This window comes from Thermobia domestica, chromosome 4 (assembly GCF_964235325.1).
Source record: "Thermobia domestica chromosome 4, izTheDome1.hap1.1, whole genome shotgun sequence".
NCBI classification, from domain to species: domain Eukaryota; kingdom Metazoa; phylum Arthropoda; class Insecta; order Zygentoma; family Lepismatidae; genus Thermobia; species Thermobia domestica.
The window spans coordinates 221,725,163-221,744,175 of NC_137457.1; the positions used below are offsets into that span (position 1 = coordinate 221,725,163).

Here is a 19,013-nt window from a genome sequence, read left to right on the forward strand (position 1 = left end):
TATGGTTGTACTAAAGATGCGAATGTATGTTGTGTAGGACAAAGAAGGTGGAAAATAAACTGTCAGAAGGAGTTGTATATGACTATATTTTGAATACCTACGATAAATATTAGAAGTTTCTGTCAACTAACTTGAGAAAAGAATGGATAGGTCGTTGTGGACAGCTATGGCATTGTTTTTTTCAAGATATGGTTGATATCCTTCAATAATTCCAAAGAGTTTATAGAAAGTGAATTCATTGAATTTTAACAACTCCTTTCAGCAGCAAGGCTATATGAGACATTACTTACTGTTTAAAGTAGGATTTGAATCTCTACTATTTAAAATATAATTTGATGGGTTCGTATCCAAGGCAATCGACGCGACGTCAGGAAACACAAACCAGTTTTACGCGAGCTGTGATCGAACCAGGGATTTCACACACCAAAGATGAATACTCAACCACCGAATCCCCGCGGCCTCTAGCTAATAATGACAATGAATGAAACGGTGGGGTGAAGAAAGTGGGAGGAAACGAAATAACACCAAGAAAACACATATTCTTACACAAGGTGTTTGTGCACCACAAAACCTACTTGGTGTAAGCTGGGATCTAACTAAATACTCTGCGTACTAAAGGTGAACGCTCTATAACTGAGCCATCGTGGTCGTCTCATTTTAGGTTGGTTTGAGCGGGGAGGGAGTCGAGTTTCATGTTTTTAATTACTATATTTTTATACTATTTACAATATATAGGTGACACCTCCGCTATAAAAAAATATTTTTTACCATGTCATGTAGTACATTTCCAAAGCAGATAAAGAATAATGTTTTTAAAAATATTTTTAGTGTTAGAAACTCTTACTACTATCTTAACTGATAGAACATTCGTCTCCTAATAGCAAATAAACTTCCATCCAAACACTATAAATGCCAATGTTACATGAGAAGAGCAAGAAATGCGTGTGTAAATGCAATCAGCGCTTTTGTTGGAGTTCCATCAATTTACGTACACACACTATCTCTCGAACTTTGAATAACGCCATTTAGTCACGAGTTTACTCTTTGAGTAAAAGCAATTAAACACAGGCAGATTCACATTTCAAAAGACTGTAATTGGTGGAACGTTCCAGCGAATGATAATTTAGATTATTCAGCTGGTCTTTGGAAAAGGCAATAAACGCTGATGCAATTGTGTATGGTTGTTATTTAAAACAATTGTTCTCAAACTGTTGTACACGGATTCATAAGTGTACGTTCGCTACACTCAAGGGACGGGACCAACTCTTAATGGTCAACTATAAAATGAAGAAAATGCGAAAGGATTGTATGACGCCAAATCTGCACGTTTCGGAAAATCAACTATAGAGAGTAGAGTTACAATATGTCTATTGATTTCCATAAAAATGTGTTTAGTTCTTAATTTTATGGTGCAAGGAGGCAAGTTATGAAGGTCGCAACTTCGGAAAAAGACACTAAATCTCTTGCAACTTCGGAAAAAGACACTAAAAGTCACTAAAAGGACCATCCGGAATATCAGTCCGAACTTCTATCAAGAAATTTCTCAATTTAGAGGCAAAAGATTGCCCAAACCAGGGACGGATCCAGGACCGACATCTGAAGGGGGGCGGTGGGTTGTCATACTGCTACTTAGAGCTGCTTTTAAGGGCTTCAAACTCTGGGATGTTTTTTATGTATATATATAAAAAATCAGAATGTTTCCTCTTCTGGGGGGCGATCGCCCCCCTGGATCCGCCACTGGCCCAAACGCGTATTAAGTTTCACTACATGATCAAACTTTGACTGCAATTTCAGGTAAGTAACTAGATACTTTGTACCTCACTGTATATATTCTACTAAACTTAGTTGTTACTGGAAACGAACGAATACTTCAAATAATCGGAGATAAAACCTTAATTCATCATTTCAAGAACGTTATGAAATCCAAGTACATTAATGTTATTTCTTGCTGGGAAAGAACGGATACTTCAGGTGACTGGAAATAAAATTTTAATTCAACATTGTTTAAAAAGAAATGAAAATGAAATCTTCAATTTAACTCCTACGGGTTATGTCCTTCAGGCTAAGGGAAACGGATGATTAAGCCAAGTGAATGATGACGGAATAATTGGTGGAATGAAAACCTGGAAGGAAATGGAAGTATTCCTAGAAAACCTACGGACACGATATTGTCCACTACAAACTTACTTGAGCGGAGTTCGAACCAGAAATCCGACATATCAGAGGTAAGTGCTCTACTATTGAGTGACTGTGTCCCCTTCCAAACACATTAATTTCATATGTTACTGGGAAAGAATGGATACTTCAGGTAATTGGAAATACAACTTTAATTCACCATCTTTTAATCTTAATGAAATTCAAGTACACCGTAAGTTCTAATAAATGGGAAAAACATTCTATGCCTGAGATATGGTAAATTTCTAATTAAGAATAACATTGACAACAACCGCATCGAAAGAAAAAAGTTGCCCAAAGCTTGAATTACGGAAGAATGGACAGTTAAACGTACGAGCTACAGAGATAAAGGAGAACTTATGAAAACACTTTCTCCACATACTTTTCCAGAAAGCATGCGAAGAGGTATTAAGGAAATTGTAATACAAAGATCTCGAGTTAAAACCATGGAAAAATTAGTCTGTTGGAAAATTGAATGAAGCTAATATTAGTTTCTGAAACTTTTCTAAAGAAACTTTTTAAAGTATTGCGGTTGAAGGAGAGCAAATGCAGTGGACAAAAAAAAAAAAAAAAAAAAAAAAAATCTGTTAACCTGACTCGTGCCGCAGCCCCTGAAACCAAGGTATGATGGGATTAATGACTATAAATGAATGCTAATTTTGAAAATATTTTTAAAAAGTAATTTATTGAAGATAAATATATATTTTTTATTTTGCGTTAAAAACATGTTTTCTTATGTTTTATCGATTGCCCAGTTAGAAGTGTTTCCACAATTTAGAGACTTTTCTTATATGCTACTTGTTTACAGAGATTCTCAACCTGCATTCACGAATGGAAGTAGAAAGATAAATGTAACTAGGCATTAGTAGTGGAAAAATGTATCTTTAAACATCTTATTTTTAATATTAAAATTTTAAATAAACAAAGAATTGTTTAGAGACCAATTGGACATACTGGATATTAGTTATAGGAATGGATGGCAAGAGGATGTGGAAAGGAGTTATAATATAAAATAGGCTGAGAAGGCCTGTTCTAAAGAAATATATTCCAAAAAGGTGTATGTTCACAAGATCTTTCGCAACTTTTTATATTGTGAAGTTTCTTTTTAGGTAGAGAAAAGGTAGGACAATTATACTCGAGAATCGTTTTCCTCCACTACTAAATTTTATGACAAAATTCTGTTCTAACACCGTATAATATAAGTACTAACTCTCAAATGTTTGGATAAAAATAGGTGTCCCCGAGACCTGACGGTCTTGAGAAGGACTCGTCACAAATCAAATCAACTGAGGATGGGTAGAACTTCTCTAAGTTCCACGGCGAGCGGAGAGAGGTTAGAGTCGAGACAAAGCTCCACTGCAAGCTAAGCGGCCAATGACTACCACGAAGCTCCACTGCAAGCAGGATGATATTGTGGCAAGTAGTCTCTCAAAGCTCCACTGTAAGCAGAGAGAGAGAGAGAGAGAGAGAGAGAGAGAGTGGTAAACACTTTGACAAGGCTCCACTGCAAACCAAGCGAGAAAGGAGGCCTAGAGCTCCAGTGCAAGCTAAAGGCTTGGATAGGGTAAGGTTCTCCCAAAGGTCCACTGCAAGATAAGGAAGGGAATTGGACCAGCCGTAGACTGATACGAAATGTGGAAGTCCTACTGGTTTTACAGCTGCTCCAGTCTGGCGGTGACGGTGGTGATCCTTCGTCGTCACATGACCAGTGGAGTCACTGGTGTTCTTGTCGCCTACCACTGTAGTAATCCATAGTAGGATTCACATATTTAATGTTTATAAATATGAGCACGTATTTATTGTTAGTAACCAGAGCAATGTGCGGGATATCACAATACATTTTATTCTTCTCTATGCACAGACGTATTTATAAGTAAATACAAGTTATTTCGAAAATTGCAGTATATATTCCTTTATATATTTCAGACATTCCTTTTGTCTTCAAGCGACAATGGAAGAGAAAAAGTATTCGTAATTTTAACAGAGTTACACATTTCATGATCATTAAAGTACAGATAAAGAGATAGAGAGAGAGAGAAGCAAATTTTGCCATTTTCTCAAAAACTGCTATAACGATTTTGTTTAGGTTTCACTAGCCAGTATGTCATTAATATTCTTATAATATGATATAAACTGTTTTCTTCCATTCTTTTTTTCTTTTTTGAAACCAAATCAGAAGAGGTAGTTTTTTTCGAAATATTTTCATTTTGAACGATTTTCTAAAAAGTGTTTGATAATCTCTTAAGTCAGAAAACAGCCATATTTCACAAATAAATATTTCATGGACAACTCTACAATATGGCGTCTAGAACAACTCACAATGGTCTGGGGTTTAAATCCTTATCAGACGAAAATGTTAAACATACATGAAGCAAGAGTAGCCGACAATGTGAAAAACATTATTATGGTGCAGTATTGCCAAATGTTTCTATGCGGAAAACCTTTCTTTGGTGTAAAAATCCGTAATTTATAGCTATAAGTAGAAAACCAGAGCAGTTTTTTAATGTCATTTTCGTATCTAGTGTCCCAAAATTAGTTTCAATTTCGTTATATTTTGTGTCTTCAGCAGTGCTTGAAACAAATTAGTGAGATGAGCATGTAAGAGGAAACAGAAGAACCCCAACAAATCTCAGAGACACGATTTCGACAAGGGCGCCCATGTTGTGGTTTCCAGAGAGGGGCAAGAATGTGCCACATTTCAAATGTAATCTCAAATTTTGCGGTAACTATTGTAAAAAATCTATTGGGCTCTCGATCTTCCGAAGTACAATTTCCTCTAGAGGGGGACGAGCAGCCTACCTTGGCCCCCCTGATAGGCGCCCTTGGATGTCGATGTTGTCCACAACAAAGTCTCATGGTTTGAGATCGAAACAGAGAACCTTCGTACTCGAGATGAACGCTCTGTCATTGAGTCATTGCGTACCACAATGATAAAGTGGGAGGAAACGGAAAATCGAAAAAAGCCGCAATATTGGTAGCTGTAGAGTTGACTGAATTAATATTTTATTTGACTTAGGGTTTACTGTCTCTTTCAGCAGCGATGCTGTATGAGACGTAAACTTACAGTTTAACGTGGGATCCGACCCACATGACTTCACATCAAGGAATCGAACCCGGCTCTTCCACGCGAAAGGCACTACGCTAACCGCTTAGCTACAAGGGAACTCTGACTGAGTTAAGAAGTAACAAATTCTTTTATTATTAGAAATGAAATAAAATGCATACATTACACATTGCTCACTTGAAAAGAAATCTAGAAAAGTTTAGTTATTAACGTAGGTACCGTACCATAGTATTTAGTAAAAACAGTGGCGAAGGCAGGTAAAGGCCTGGCTCAAACCTTCCCCCTTTTAGCACAGTTATATTTTTCTACATGCAGTAAGCTTCATTTATTATTCCGGATGTTACGATGTTGGTTTTTCATATAAATTATCACACACAAAAAACAAATGTACAGTCATAATCACCAGAAGGTCTACTTTTAACCCTAAAGAAATATTGCAAATATTTAGTTTTATACTGTATTTTTCATCTGTATTTTTCATCTTTTTAAGCTCTCTCTTGTTAGCACATGTATAAAAGATTTTATGATTTAGATTTCTGGCCAAGTTAGCCCGTCACGTTTTTGAGAGGTGACGTCCCTTGGCGAGCACACTATCCGGGGAAAGGAAGGAAGGAAGCGACCTATATGTTAGGTACCACCCCGCATTTGCTGTGAATGAGGAAAACCTAGAAGGCTGACCTAAAATGTTTTTTTTACACTTTCTCAACTGAATGTACCCGCCGCATCCATAAAAGATACTATCTAGGTGTACATGGAGAATTAAAAAAGAAAGAAAGAGAATATGAAACTGAACTCGTGCGCGCCCAAATTTGTTGTGTATATTCCTGGTGTAAGCATTAAATTTTTCCGATATTAATTTCATGATTTAATAGGGGAGATGCGTAATTTAAGAAATATCAAATTTCGTTTCGGGAAGCCAAAATTATTTGCACCTTAGAATCGATGTTCTGACCTGGCATCACCTAATTGAACGTTCGCCATACTTCATGAGCTAAAGCGTCAAGAAATTTATTTTAATACTTCCTACTTTCTGATTTCAATAAAATGTAACTAAAGAAAAAGCTTATACAACCAAAGAAAAACATCATCACTTGTATCATCGAAAATCTCTGGGTTTGTGTTTTCTTGTTTCTACCAAGTTCCGAACAAAACTTCTATGTACAGGATATCAAGTTTCCGTAATCCAGATGCGTAGTAAAGATGGCCACAAGAACGTTCAAAACAACAAGATAAAACCTAATAACTCACAAAGTTTGTACCGATGGAAGATTCGTCAGGGTTCGTTGAAATTGTCAGGTTTATGTAGTATCATATTCAGTAATTTTCAAATACTCAGAAAGATTATTTGTCTTTTCATTTTCAACGAACTTCAAAGTTCGTTACTGAATTCTCTATGTCTGTGTATCTATCTGCCTGTTCGTCTGTCTGTTGTTTCCGATTTTTTTTTCAATTTTGAACCCTGCATTTGATACAGTACCAAAAACTATCCGAGAAAGTGATTTAAAGTTTTCGCGTCACTCCTACCGTTCCTGAGACACTGGCTGAAAAATGGCCGATTTCTAGAGATTTAAGGAGCCATATCTCGGGAACCGTAAGTCATAGAGATCATATTGGTGTTGATCAATACGTAAGAGAATGGTAAATATTTTAATAACACACAGTAACCGGTGGCCACTGTCCAAATGACCACTGGTTTGGCCAGTGATCCGTTGGCCAGTGGCCACCAATTAGTATCGGAACCAAAAATGTTTATCACCCTCTTAGGTATTGATTAACACCAATATCATCTCTCTATTACTTATCATTCCCGTGATATTTGTCAAAAGTAGTTCCGCTTTCGGGAGATTTAAGGAGCCTCATCTCGGGAACCGTGAGTCACAGAGAGATCATATTGGTGCTGATCAATATCTAAGAGGATAGTGAACATTTTGGTAGAAATAGTAGCCGGTGGTAATTGATCAACTGGCTACTGCCCACAGTTCCCCAGATATTGGCCCAAAAAGTTCGAATTTCGGGAGATTTAAGGAGCCATATTTCAGGAACTGTAAGTCATAGAGAGATTATATTTTGCTAAGTTTTGCGAGAAACAGAACAAGGTGCGGACAAAGAGATTTACTTTTACATCTAGGAACAATCACAGTTATCCTTCTTGCTCCATCTCTTCATTGTTTTTAAGTTCGTTCTGGAAATATTCGTGGAGCATTCTCAATTTTTTTTTCTGAGTACGATCTTGAACTCGGAAAGTAATTCACCTAACAACAATAGGCCTTTTTCAGAGTTATTATTATATGTGATTAGAGTCATACTAAGGGATTGACTAATGCTTGAATCATACAGTTGTCAAATCCTTAGTATGATGCTAATCACAAACAAGAACGACTCTCAATAGGCCCATTGTGCTTTACTAATTAACTCAGAAGATACATATGCATGGCTGTTCCCACCTATTGCAATATCAACATCATATTCGCAATAACAAATGAACACTTAAGAGGAAGTTCTGAATAGTACCACGTAACGAAAAACATATTCACTTACCTATAATACAGAAAGGTCTCTTGAGGAATTTTAATCGGCCGATTGGGCCCTGATATCTAGACCTACATCCTGAGGACCAAAGTCTGAAATACAAAATAATATTAGAGATATAAGCAAAATATTAAATACATATTTATCATTATATTAGATTTAAAGAGCCTTATGCAGAGTCGTTTTTAGCGTTGTATTGAGAGACATGTTGTGACGTAATAATACGTAAGTGAAGTTAACAACGATTTTTATGGAGAAAGGCCAACTTTGACTTTTTCACAGGGTTCCAGACATTGTAAGGGAAATCACGTTAAGTGAGGCCTATACTCTCTTATGTTGACTTCTCCCAGTTGTACTTGGACAACCCTGTGGAAAATTCGAGGTTGGCCTTTTTTCGATATAAATCGTTGTTAATTTCACTTACGTGTTACCAACTACTGAGGTTAGCATCACGCGTTAGTCAAGCTCTTAACACAGCACTAAAAGCGACTCTGTATAAAGACCCAAAATGTCTAGTTAGACCGTGAGCAAATTGTAAACTCGAAAGGAAAACCGAAACTGATTGCAGCAGGAAACCGATGATAATTATGTGCAAAAGTAATCACAAACTGTTTACAATCGGATGCGTAGAATAACTTCGTTATGTGTAAACATACGAAAATATGGGAAGAAAAGGGGAAATTGTTGAAAATAGGTAGTTTTCAATTTAATATGGTGATATACTGTATTTTTTAATTGCACAATCCATTTGGGCTCCATACTGATAAGACGTCCTACGATAAATGAGAAAGCACCGTTTCAGTTCAGCAGGCTGTTCCATTGAGTAGACACCATACCAACAATATAACATTGCTAGGAAACAAACTTGGGCTACTCTAGGTTCCTTCACACAACAATGTGCACGTCTTCCATGTTATTTTTGCTTCCCCTTATATTTGCTGGAAACGTTGGTTTTCCATTTAACATAGGGTGCCTTACCAGTGTGGAGTTTAAATAGGTAGTGGGATTGGAAAAATTACTCCATTGTAGGCTGAAAATCACCTATTTCCAACAACTCTTCTCTTTTCCATTGATACCGGAATGACAATCCTGTATATAATGTTTTTTTTTATCAAAAGTAATTTAAGGTACACTTAGATCAGAATATTCGCGATTCGATACATTGAAATTTCAAATATATATATCTCTCATAGAGTATCCGTTTTAAGTTCTGGCAAGGAAACCTGTGTCAGGAAGTTGTGACCACTGGATAGGCCATCAATAAAGAGAGACGAGAGATCCCTAATTATGGCAAGTGAGCACCTGTCCTTCAAATATAAAACTCATTTGCAATCTCCTGTATTTAGAAGAAGAAAAAACACTCTTTGAGCATCAAATTGAAATTATTAGACTGTAAAACTTTTTAAGACATAAGACTACAATAAATACAGTGAAGATACATGGATTATTTTGTTTTGTAATATCACCGCAATCTGCTAACTGACGAGTAGTACGAAGAACGTATTGAGCGAGTGACAATGCTACAGAAGTGACTGGATTGTCGAGTGATGTAATGATAAAAAAAAAAAAATGGTAGATATATGATCTACCGTTTCAAAAAAAAAAAAAAAAAACATATAGCGTGTACCCACCCCATATACTCTCATTCTCTTGGAAATTCGAAGTGAGTAGACGCTAATTAGGTAGGTATACGCCACACTACATCCCTGATAATAGCTAATGGCAGTAAGTAGTGTACATTTACTAATAAGAACATTATGTTTAATAGATAAATAAGAATCACTGCGTGTTGATGGCCCGTGCTTCTTATTTAAAATGACTTCGTAACTTGGACATATTTAAGAGCAGCATTTCCTTGGTTGCTTGCGGAAATAGGATACAGTACATGCTATACCAATGTAGTGTTCATACAATATATTTAAAATTTTATTTTAAAAAGATATCAATACATTACTCTCTTTTTGTTCATTATAGATTGCGCACACCCACCATATTCGTTCGTTCTCTTGAAAAATGAAATAAAAATTTTCTATTATAAGTTTATTTGAAAGCTCGAGGCAACTTACTGCAATGTATTTTGTAATAAGAATTTTGTGTAATAAGAGCATTTCATATAACGTTATTTTTTTCCTTAAATTTCTTTTTTTCAAATTTCACACTAAATGAATAAGAATTTTCAGTTGTTTGGAAATCTTGTTTGTATGAACTCAACATCCCCATTTAACCGAATCACGATTAACCGAATTCTGTTAACCGAATCGCTAAGAAAAGGGAGCGTTTACTAATGCCAAGAGAGTTTCATTATTTTATTTTTCGCACGCTAAATTAAACTCTATATTTTTTCGTCAGTTTAGAACACATCATACGTACACAGAGGAAAAAATGAAATGCTAAAACAATACAAAATAATTACCCATGTTAATTCAACACCAAAGAAATCGCCTTCCAAGCATATCAGAAATAACTCGTTAGTGACAGAGCATTTGCACTGGTTTTTATTGTTTGGTATAAGCAAAATTTTACTCAGTATATTTGGCATTTATACCAAGTAACAAATAACATTCTATGATTTTTACAATCGGTCACAATAATAGTTTTGTAAACCTGTGAATTGTCTGACAACAGTTACATGAATAGCAGTGCTGCCATCTGTTTTCCTTATGTGTAATTCTGTTGTATTCGCACGTAAGAACAAAAGATGGCAGAACTGCTACTCATATAACTATGCTTATACCAAACAATAAAAACCAATGGAAATTCTCACAGCCAATAACTAGTTATTTCTGATATGCTCGGAAGGTGATGGCCTTGGTGTTTAATTAACACGTAAGTAATACGCTAAAGTAATAGTAATTTTGTGTTGTTTCGGCACCTCAGTTTTTGCTGTATATGTTGCCAACAACGCCTTTTCACGCTGACAATGAGAGTATATCAATATGTATCAAATATATAGTGCTGTAAATAATAACAGTTAAATGTATAATTGAATATATATATATATATATATATATATATATATATATATATATATATATATATATATATTTAACTGAAGCATACCTTCGGTCCCAATTTTTTAAAACGGAGTTAGCTTCTGGTATTCTTGAGTTCTATACAGGGATCGCACATTCAATTTCGAAACAAACATATGGTTGAAGGAGTTGTACTTCAATAAACTATTCTAATTCTTAGAATGAATCTGACATTTCTGTTTGCTTCTTATTTTATGCTGTCGATGCAAGTTGTAAATTTTCTATTATGAAGCAATACACCGAAAAGTGACTTTTACATGTCTGTCTCCCTATACGTAGATAATACATGAGTCTCATGATTTGGTAGATCGAGATAGAACTTCCATACTATTTCTTATCTTTTACTCGTACTTCCCTGAAAAAACGAGGTATGTATTTACGTACTAATGCATCGTGGTGGGTAGTGTTGTAAATAGAAAAAAAACGGTTCGTATTTTTTCAGAAATGTACGTTTTTTAGAAAAAAAAACATTGCCTCTCGTTTTTTTCTAAATTTCGTTTTTTTTCAAATAGTCATTTGTAATGCATCTTACGTCTATTTAAGTATGAAATATTTTTATGTAGGTGTAATCACCGTAAAATGCAACATAAATTAAACGCTAGATACTGATACGCTACAAATATTTTACAATTTACATGAATACCATACCTATTAACAATTTGGGTTTCAGCAGTTTTCATCAATATCAACTAAGAAATAAAAGTAGAAATGGAATTTTGTTTTTTCGTGAATGCAGGCCTTTAATAAGTACGAAAATAATGTCACGAACAGTATAAAATTCCAATAAGTTGACTAAAGATAAAAACTAATACTAATTTGCCTAATAGTATTTTTCTAAATGTCATATATAAATAATTTGTCGACTAGATATATATGATATGCAGAGCCGGCTCTACCACATATGCAGTGGCGTATTTACGATTTTGTTTCGGGAGAGGCTTTGCTAACTTTCGGGGGGGAGGTTGCCTGAAAATGTGAAAATTCTGCAAGATATTTCATATACTTTACTATAGTAAGATTTCGGGGGGCTTAAGCCCGGAAGCCCCCCTAAATACGCCACTGTATATATGCAACACGTTCATTTGCGTGGAACGGCAAGCTTGGATGGTCCGACAAAGTCTGTTATAAGTATATTATTTAAATTAAATATTTCTTGGTGGAAACAGACTTCATGATGATGATAGTTACATTTACTAAGCTGACCTTTTATTTGAATACAACATTCATAAATTATGTTTAGGTTGCATTAGTTTAAGGCCACATGGACAATGCTAAAGCAAATGGTCGAATAAATCCGAGCACAAATTGCTTGATTGTTGTCAAATGCAAGAATTCAATTCTCGAATATTAGTGAATATCTGTTCCATTTCGTAAGTTATCACAGTTTTGATATGAAAGTAATCTTGTTTTTGTCAAAAGCAAGTTCCTTATCATTGAAGATAGAAACAAGTTTTTTTTAACGTTAGAAGATGTAGAAGAAAAATCAAGAAATAAAGATAAAAGAGCTAGTTGCGCTGGAATTGCAAACTGATACATCGAGATTGAAGCTCGATAGTGAATTCTATAAAAAGGATTACCATCTTTCCTCTGCAGGTGTGTTTGCTTTATCTTTCACTATCATAATAGATTAACATTTAAAGAAAAAAAAACAGACACAACGAAATTGCATTTTTAGTAAGTATTTAAGCCTTTCTGAGCGCGACTGCACTTACTCTCACCTTTGTTGTTCATGCTGGAGTAGCATACTTATAATCATGACTTCTAAGATTTGTTCTTTCTGGAGAAAGGGGGAGGCGACAAATTATGCCATTGCACGAGGCGACAAATTGACTAGGACCTGAATATAGGATGACTCAATTTGAAGTAATGCAGGGTGTTTCAAAATTAATACTAGGGTTTTGAAACTTTGTAGTATCTATTACAATTAACTTACAATTATAAATATTATATCAAATGAAAGAGCAACTCAAACAGTTTTGTACGCACGCATGTACATGCGTTGTTTCTTCTGTGTGCCGTTAGAAAGAGCAAGTAGCAAAGATGGAGACTAGAGAACAGAAAGCTTTTTGTTTTAATAAAGACAGAACCTGTACAGTGCAACCGTCTGTGTGAAGAATATTAAGGAGACGCTTGCAACTACGTCTTTATTGTTTGCAGTTGCTACAGGTCTAAAGCCTACAGACTACGGTTTACGTGCCAATTTTGCAAGTGAAATATTATTGCATAACAATGAAGATTTTCTGGATCGTGTCGTCTTCAGTGATAAATCGACTTTTCACCTAAGAGCTAATGTGAACACTCATAATGTTTGCATCTGACCGTCAGCAAATCCTCAGGAGATGGTACAATTGAAACGAAACTCCCCTAAATTGAATGTGTTTTGTGCCATATGGCGGAAAGTTTATGGGCCTTTCTCGCCTATCGACTAGATGTGTGCCGTGTGACGAATGAATCTCACATTGAACACTTGTAGCAAAAACTGTTTGAGGTGCTCTTTTACTTGATGCATTGCTTATAATTGTACGTAAAATGTAATAAGTACTACGAAGACTTAAAACCTCAAAATTTATTTTGAAACACCTTACATTTCTCACCAACAGTGTTGGAACTAAGATGTAAAAAGGAGAGAAAATTTTCCTTATAAAGTTATTGTTTACAACGATATTATTATTAGTCGAGACTATAACTACAACAACAACACGAGTTAGTAGTCAAAAAATGTAATCAAATAAATACTCGGTGGCCCAGGTGGCCAAAGTGGCACACACAGGTGTGTCACTTGTTTAATCCGCTCAAGTGTGGACACTAATTAAGATATCGGGATATTATTCTTGCAAAATGTGGTTGGTTTATAGTTTATCATATTAATTTCTTTTTCTTCTGGTGTCGAATTTCTTTCTCAAATTTCACCCCAGTCAAAAATTAGAGAATTTTCTAATTTCGAATTTCTTTTACTTTTTTTTTCCTGTAGCTTCCTTCGTTGTAGAAAGACATCCTTAAGACTTGCCAGGTAGATACCTCGGGTGGATACCTAACTGTTTACATCAATTGGACGGGCCTGCGCGCAGTGTTGCCATTTAGGAAAATTAAAATTCTCCTATATTTGGGCAAAAAATTAGAAATTTTTGTTTATAAATCCGTACCTGTACGTCCGAGTGCAAGTCAACTTACGCCAATCGAACATTTGTCCTTACTTAACCAACGAAAGTACAGATCGTTACAATGGGGTAATTAGGGGGCGCACGTAAAATTCGTATTTAGGTTCTAGCCCTTGATTTTTCTAGTTTTCCCTTACTTTTCTGTTTACCGTAATATATTTTTGGTAATTAGAAGCTTTGTTCCTTAAATATCGCCATAATACTTGTAGGATATATTAGTGGTATACCAATGTTTGATTTAAGATAGTTTGCATCTGTTTGGTAGCAGTGTTGCCAGCTACAGAATATTTTAATTCCAGATTTTAGGGGGAAATTTTGGAAAAATTATATGTTTTGTCTCTATTATTTCCCTCTTGTTGGCTATATCGGAACAAACGTACAAGTGTCTGGAAGTTTCGTCTTTGCTCTACACAATGCACTATAGAATGTTTCAATAGAATAATTAGGGGAAGTACGGTTGAGGTTTACAGTGGACCTTGTCCTCTAATTGGAAAGATAACTGATTTTTTTAAAGGTAGAATGAGATATTTTTAATTGACATGCTTACTTTATTAGATATCGTCACAATACTTGTAGGATATATTAGAGGGATACCAAAGCTTATTTTAAGATAGTTTGTGTGTGTCTGATAATAGTGTTGCTAACTACAACAAATTTTAATTCCAGATTTTAGGGGCAAATTTTGGGAAAAATTCCCTTTTTTATTTCTATTATTTCCTTCTTGTTGGCTACATTCGAACAAATGTACCAGTGTGTAACAGCCTCATTCTTAGCCTACACAGCATACCATAAAAAGTTTTACTAGAATAATTAGGGGAAGTACAGTTGAGGTTTATAATAAAACATGTTCTGGAAATGGTAAGAAAATGGTGAATTTCTGAGGTAGAATGAGATTTTTTTTTTAATTTCATGCTTACTTTGTTATATATTGCCATGATACTTGTAGGTATATTCTTGGAGCACTACGGTTTATTTTCAGATAGTTTTCGTCTGTCTGATGGCAGCGTTTCCAGCCAAAACAATTAATTCCCGCTATTAGGTGAAAAATTCGGAAAATTTCCCTTTTCCCCTGTATTATTACCCTCTTACTGGCTACATTGAAACAAACGTACCACTACCTGAAAGCTTCCTCTTTGCCCTATAGAACGCACCATAAAAAGTTTCAATAGGATAATTAGAGAAGCTGTACCCCGGCATATTTGATTTTTGCTTCTGAGGCGTAAAAAGTGTCAAAATTTCATGTGTATGACAGAATTTTTTCTTTCCCTCTTTGAATGGAAGCCAGCGACTTCAGGATTTCACTGTACTTTGTCAACACACCAAAGATTTGTTTAGGTGACTTGAACCCATATAGCAGCAGTGGTACTAGATACAAAAAAAAATTTTTGAAATTCGGTTAGGGATTTTTTTGTAAATTTTCACCCCTACATTTCCCTCAATAATTTCCCACCCGTTGGCAACACTGTAATACAACTTACACCAAAAAATAGCCACATCCATTTTCTTAAAAACAAGGCCTTAACCATATCAATGGAATGAATAGTTTTTGAGCAATAAGTGACTAACTGGAAATGTAGGAAAACGCCAAAAATGACCTGGGGCCGAAAGGAATAATCACACAATTTTGCTCGTATAGGTTCAAAGAAACAAACGATTTGTAAGTTACGAGGGCTTCGACTCAAGTTCTGTTGATTATTTCAATAATCTGCAACATAAATCAATAAATAATAGTTGCCAGAAAAAAAAACAGACTTTTGAAAAAAATATGAAAAAGAACGATGTTTTTTATTGAAAAAAAAACTTCACAGAAAAAAACCGTTTTTTTACAACACTAGTGGTGGGCATAAGTCCTTGACCAGGTAGTGACAACTGCTTTGAAACCAAATGCAGATTATAAGAATTAAATCTGTCATATCTGTACTTTGGTGTGAAGAAGAAACTAAATTGTAAACCAAAGGTTTAACAACAACTCAAGTTATTATTATAAACTATGCCAATGATTATTGACTTATAACATCATAAAAGAAATACGAAGGACGTTTTGAAACAAAGAAACCTAGCATATAACTTTGTAAGCTGAGGCGGAAAAACTTAACGTGAAAACACTTATGACCAATGATTTACCGCATAGTGGTCGTGGTTCAGTGGTGAAGGTTCTTGACCAGTAATCTGAGGGTCATCGGATCGGATCCATGACGGGCAAGTAATTTTTTTTTTTTTTTTTTGGTAGCGATTAATCGGCGATGACACACATTTTATTATCTTCAGATATTTAAATATTCGGATATTTCAATACTTGAACTATCAAATCTTCAGGAATACTATCAAATCAGTTCTTCGAGACAAGAATTAACATTTTACATTCGAGACGGGACAAAGCTAACTCAAATTATCGTCACGCTTTGGAGATGATATTCGAGACAAGACGAAAAGTATCGTAAACATTTCTCGTCTTATCTCGATTCTTGAAATAGTGTATGTTCATTCTTTAAGTAACAATTGCTCTGTAGACTGAAACTTATACGCTAGTTTGTTACTTTGTATTTCGGAGCTCATCTAATTTATTACGGTCTGTGTAGGTATTTTTGTAGCAAAGCTTTTATAATTACTTTTGCATATCCTAAAAGTTAGTTTATTATATGCCTTACTGTTCAGTGATATTCAGTTATTTTTATTGGTTATTTTCTTTAAAACGTTCAGTAAAATAGTTTATACGTGAAACTTTAGTAGAACGCTTTTGTTTAATATTTGGGTAGTTACAGAAGTGTGTTCTGGAGGTCCGGACTCACTCCCCGAAATCCCGACTTTTCTGTAGCCTAATTTTAGGGCAACTTTAAAAATTTTAATACCATTATTATTATTATTATTATTATTATTATTATTATTATTATTATTATTATTATTATTATTATTATTATTATTATTATTATTATTATTAAAGTTTTGTGAATTTAATGGTTCACCCTGTTCCAAAAAGGTTAAGCACTTTCTTTATGGTTGTTTTAGTGGAAGCCCACTCAGCTCTGGAACTTGTGTCCCTGGATGTATCCCAGCTCTCACCCCGTGAGCATTGTGCTGGATAAGCGCCGTGTGTGTAGGTTTCCTCGGGGTTCTGTTTCCTCCTACTTACTTCATTCCACTATTTCTTTTATACTCATCATCAACGTCTCCTTTACCTTAGCCGGCATAACCATGAAACGTAGAACTTAAAAATATAATTTTTCCTAGGGCTCTTGTGAGTTCAGTAGTCCTACTTTCTACATGAAATTTGACTGGAAAGGTTACACATAATAGAAACACATAATAGAAATGCTAAATTCTGACAACCAAATGTACTTGTTTTCGTCTACATTTTCAATTACCTCTTTCAATTAAGAATAATTTGTTCATATATTTAAGAAAGTGCATGTCATACAGCAGTTTTTCTTTACATATTCTATATAAGTTTTGAATTTTTGGAGTGAATATAACGTGAGAAATTCAAGAAGAGGATTTAGGAATACTAAAAATGTGTCTTTCAGGGTTTGTACGAAAATTTGCGGACGGAAAATCCTGCTCTCTGGAAAGAGAAGAATTGGATCTTCCACCACGACAATTCACCGGCGCATTATGCGTTATCGATCCAGGAATTTCTAGTCAAATTCAACATCCTTGTACTTTCACAACCCTCGAATTCCCCTGATTTGATCACTGCTAACTTCTAGCTGTTTCCTAAATTAAAATTGTCGCTGAAAGGGAAGAGAGTTTGTTCAGTTGAAGATATCGAGGGAAATACGGAAAGAGTTTTTCACACCCTGACAAAAGATAATTTTCAGGAATGCTTCCAGAAGTGGAAACACTGTTCGGTTCGGTGGGTTCAGGAAGCAGGGAAGTACTTTGAAGGAGATCCATTGCAATAGCCTTTAAGTGTCATTTTTAAATTAAAAGCCCAGTCTTAAAACTTTCCAATCACATCTCGTATGTATCTATTTTGCAGAAAAAGATTCAAATGATTTTATCAAAGTGCCTTTAATACTAAAAAATGTATCATTATTAATTTGTTACGGGATAACATACAAAGAATACTTTTACAATGAGTGTGAGTTTTATTCACAATACATTATTTGGGAAAGACAATGCTGCCGAAATGCACATTTCGTTTATTTATAAGCCTCTGACATTAGAATGCAGTGTAAATGCGAAAAAGAGCATCTGTCGCAAAAAGAAAAGTCTCATATTAAATATTGATTCTACCTTTATGTTTTAGAGTTCCACACAAGTTGTCTGTACTTGACAGAAACTGACGACAACTTTTTAAAAGTATGAATGGTAATCTGTGTGGAACGTTGATGAAATACGATACCGAAGCTTAACATATTTCCGTGTCCTAAGACGTCAGAAGAGATTTAAATCCAAACTTAACTTTGCAAGAAGATCTGCAAAGAAACAGAAAGTATCAAAGACACAGCAAGACAGAGAAAGGGAAGAAAGAGAAAGTTTGTCTTGTGAGTTTAAAATTAAAAAAAAAAAAATCAGATCGACGTTGCATAAATAGAAATATTATAAATATAACATATAACGTCAAATCAATCATATTGTGACTACAAAATTTTGTTACCAGTCTGCGATTACGCTTAAAGTAGAATAATTATTGAAATTGCGTGACAAGTATCCCTAGAGAAAAAATCCTACGAATTTATTTTCTGTGTGATAAATTTACTTTAGAGATGATGAAAAATGGATGAACGATTACTGGAGAGGAAACGATCAATCTTATGTTCAGAATAATAAGAAGCAAAATTTACGTATGAAACGCTTGAGATTTTGGGCACTTGAGAAAATAGACAACTTAAATTATTATATATACACTAGTAAAGGTTTGTAAAATCGATATCACTGGGGAATACGAATAAATGAAATACTACTAGGGAAAGAATTTTGATTCACATGATTAATACTGTGGACTTCTCTATAAGTTTAACACACAACATGATATTATGATTGTATTTTCAGTAAGAAAATTAACCATATCATATTACCAAACCGACTTTTTATACAGGGTGGGCAATAATTATG

At 34.8% G+C, this 19,013-nt stretch overlaps 1 protein-coding gene across 2 annotated transcripts in view; it reads right to left on the bottom strand.

The window, feature by feature from the left end:
• Positions 1-19,013, bottom strand: part of LOC145683874 (potassium voltage-gated channel subfamily KQT member 1-like) — an 802,890-nt gene that overhangs the window by 408,182 nt on the left and 375,695 nt on the right. For both annotated transcript variants that reach the window (XM_081755499.1, XM_081755500.1), the window contains exon 3: positions 7,778-7,860. In XM_081755499.1, the coding sequence (XP_081611625.1) occupies positions 7,778-7,860 (83 nt within the window). The remainder of the gene's footprint in view (positions 1-7,777; positions 7,861-19,013) is intronic.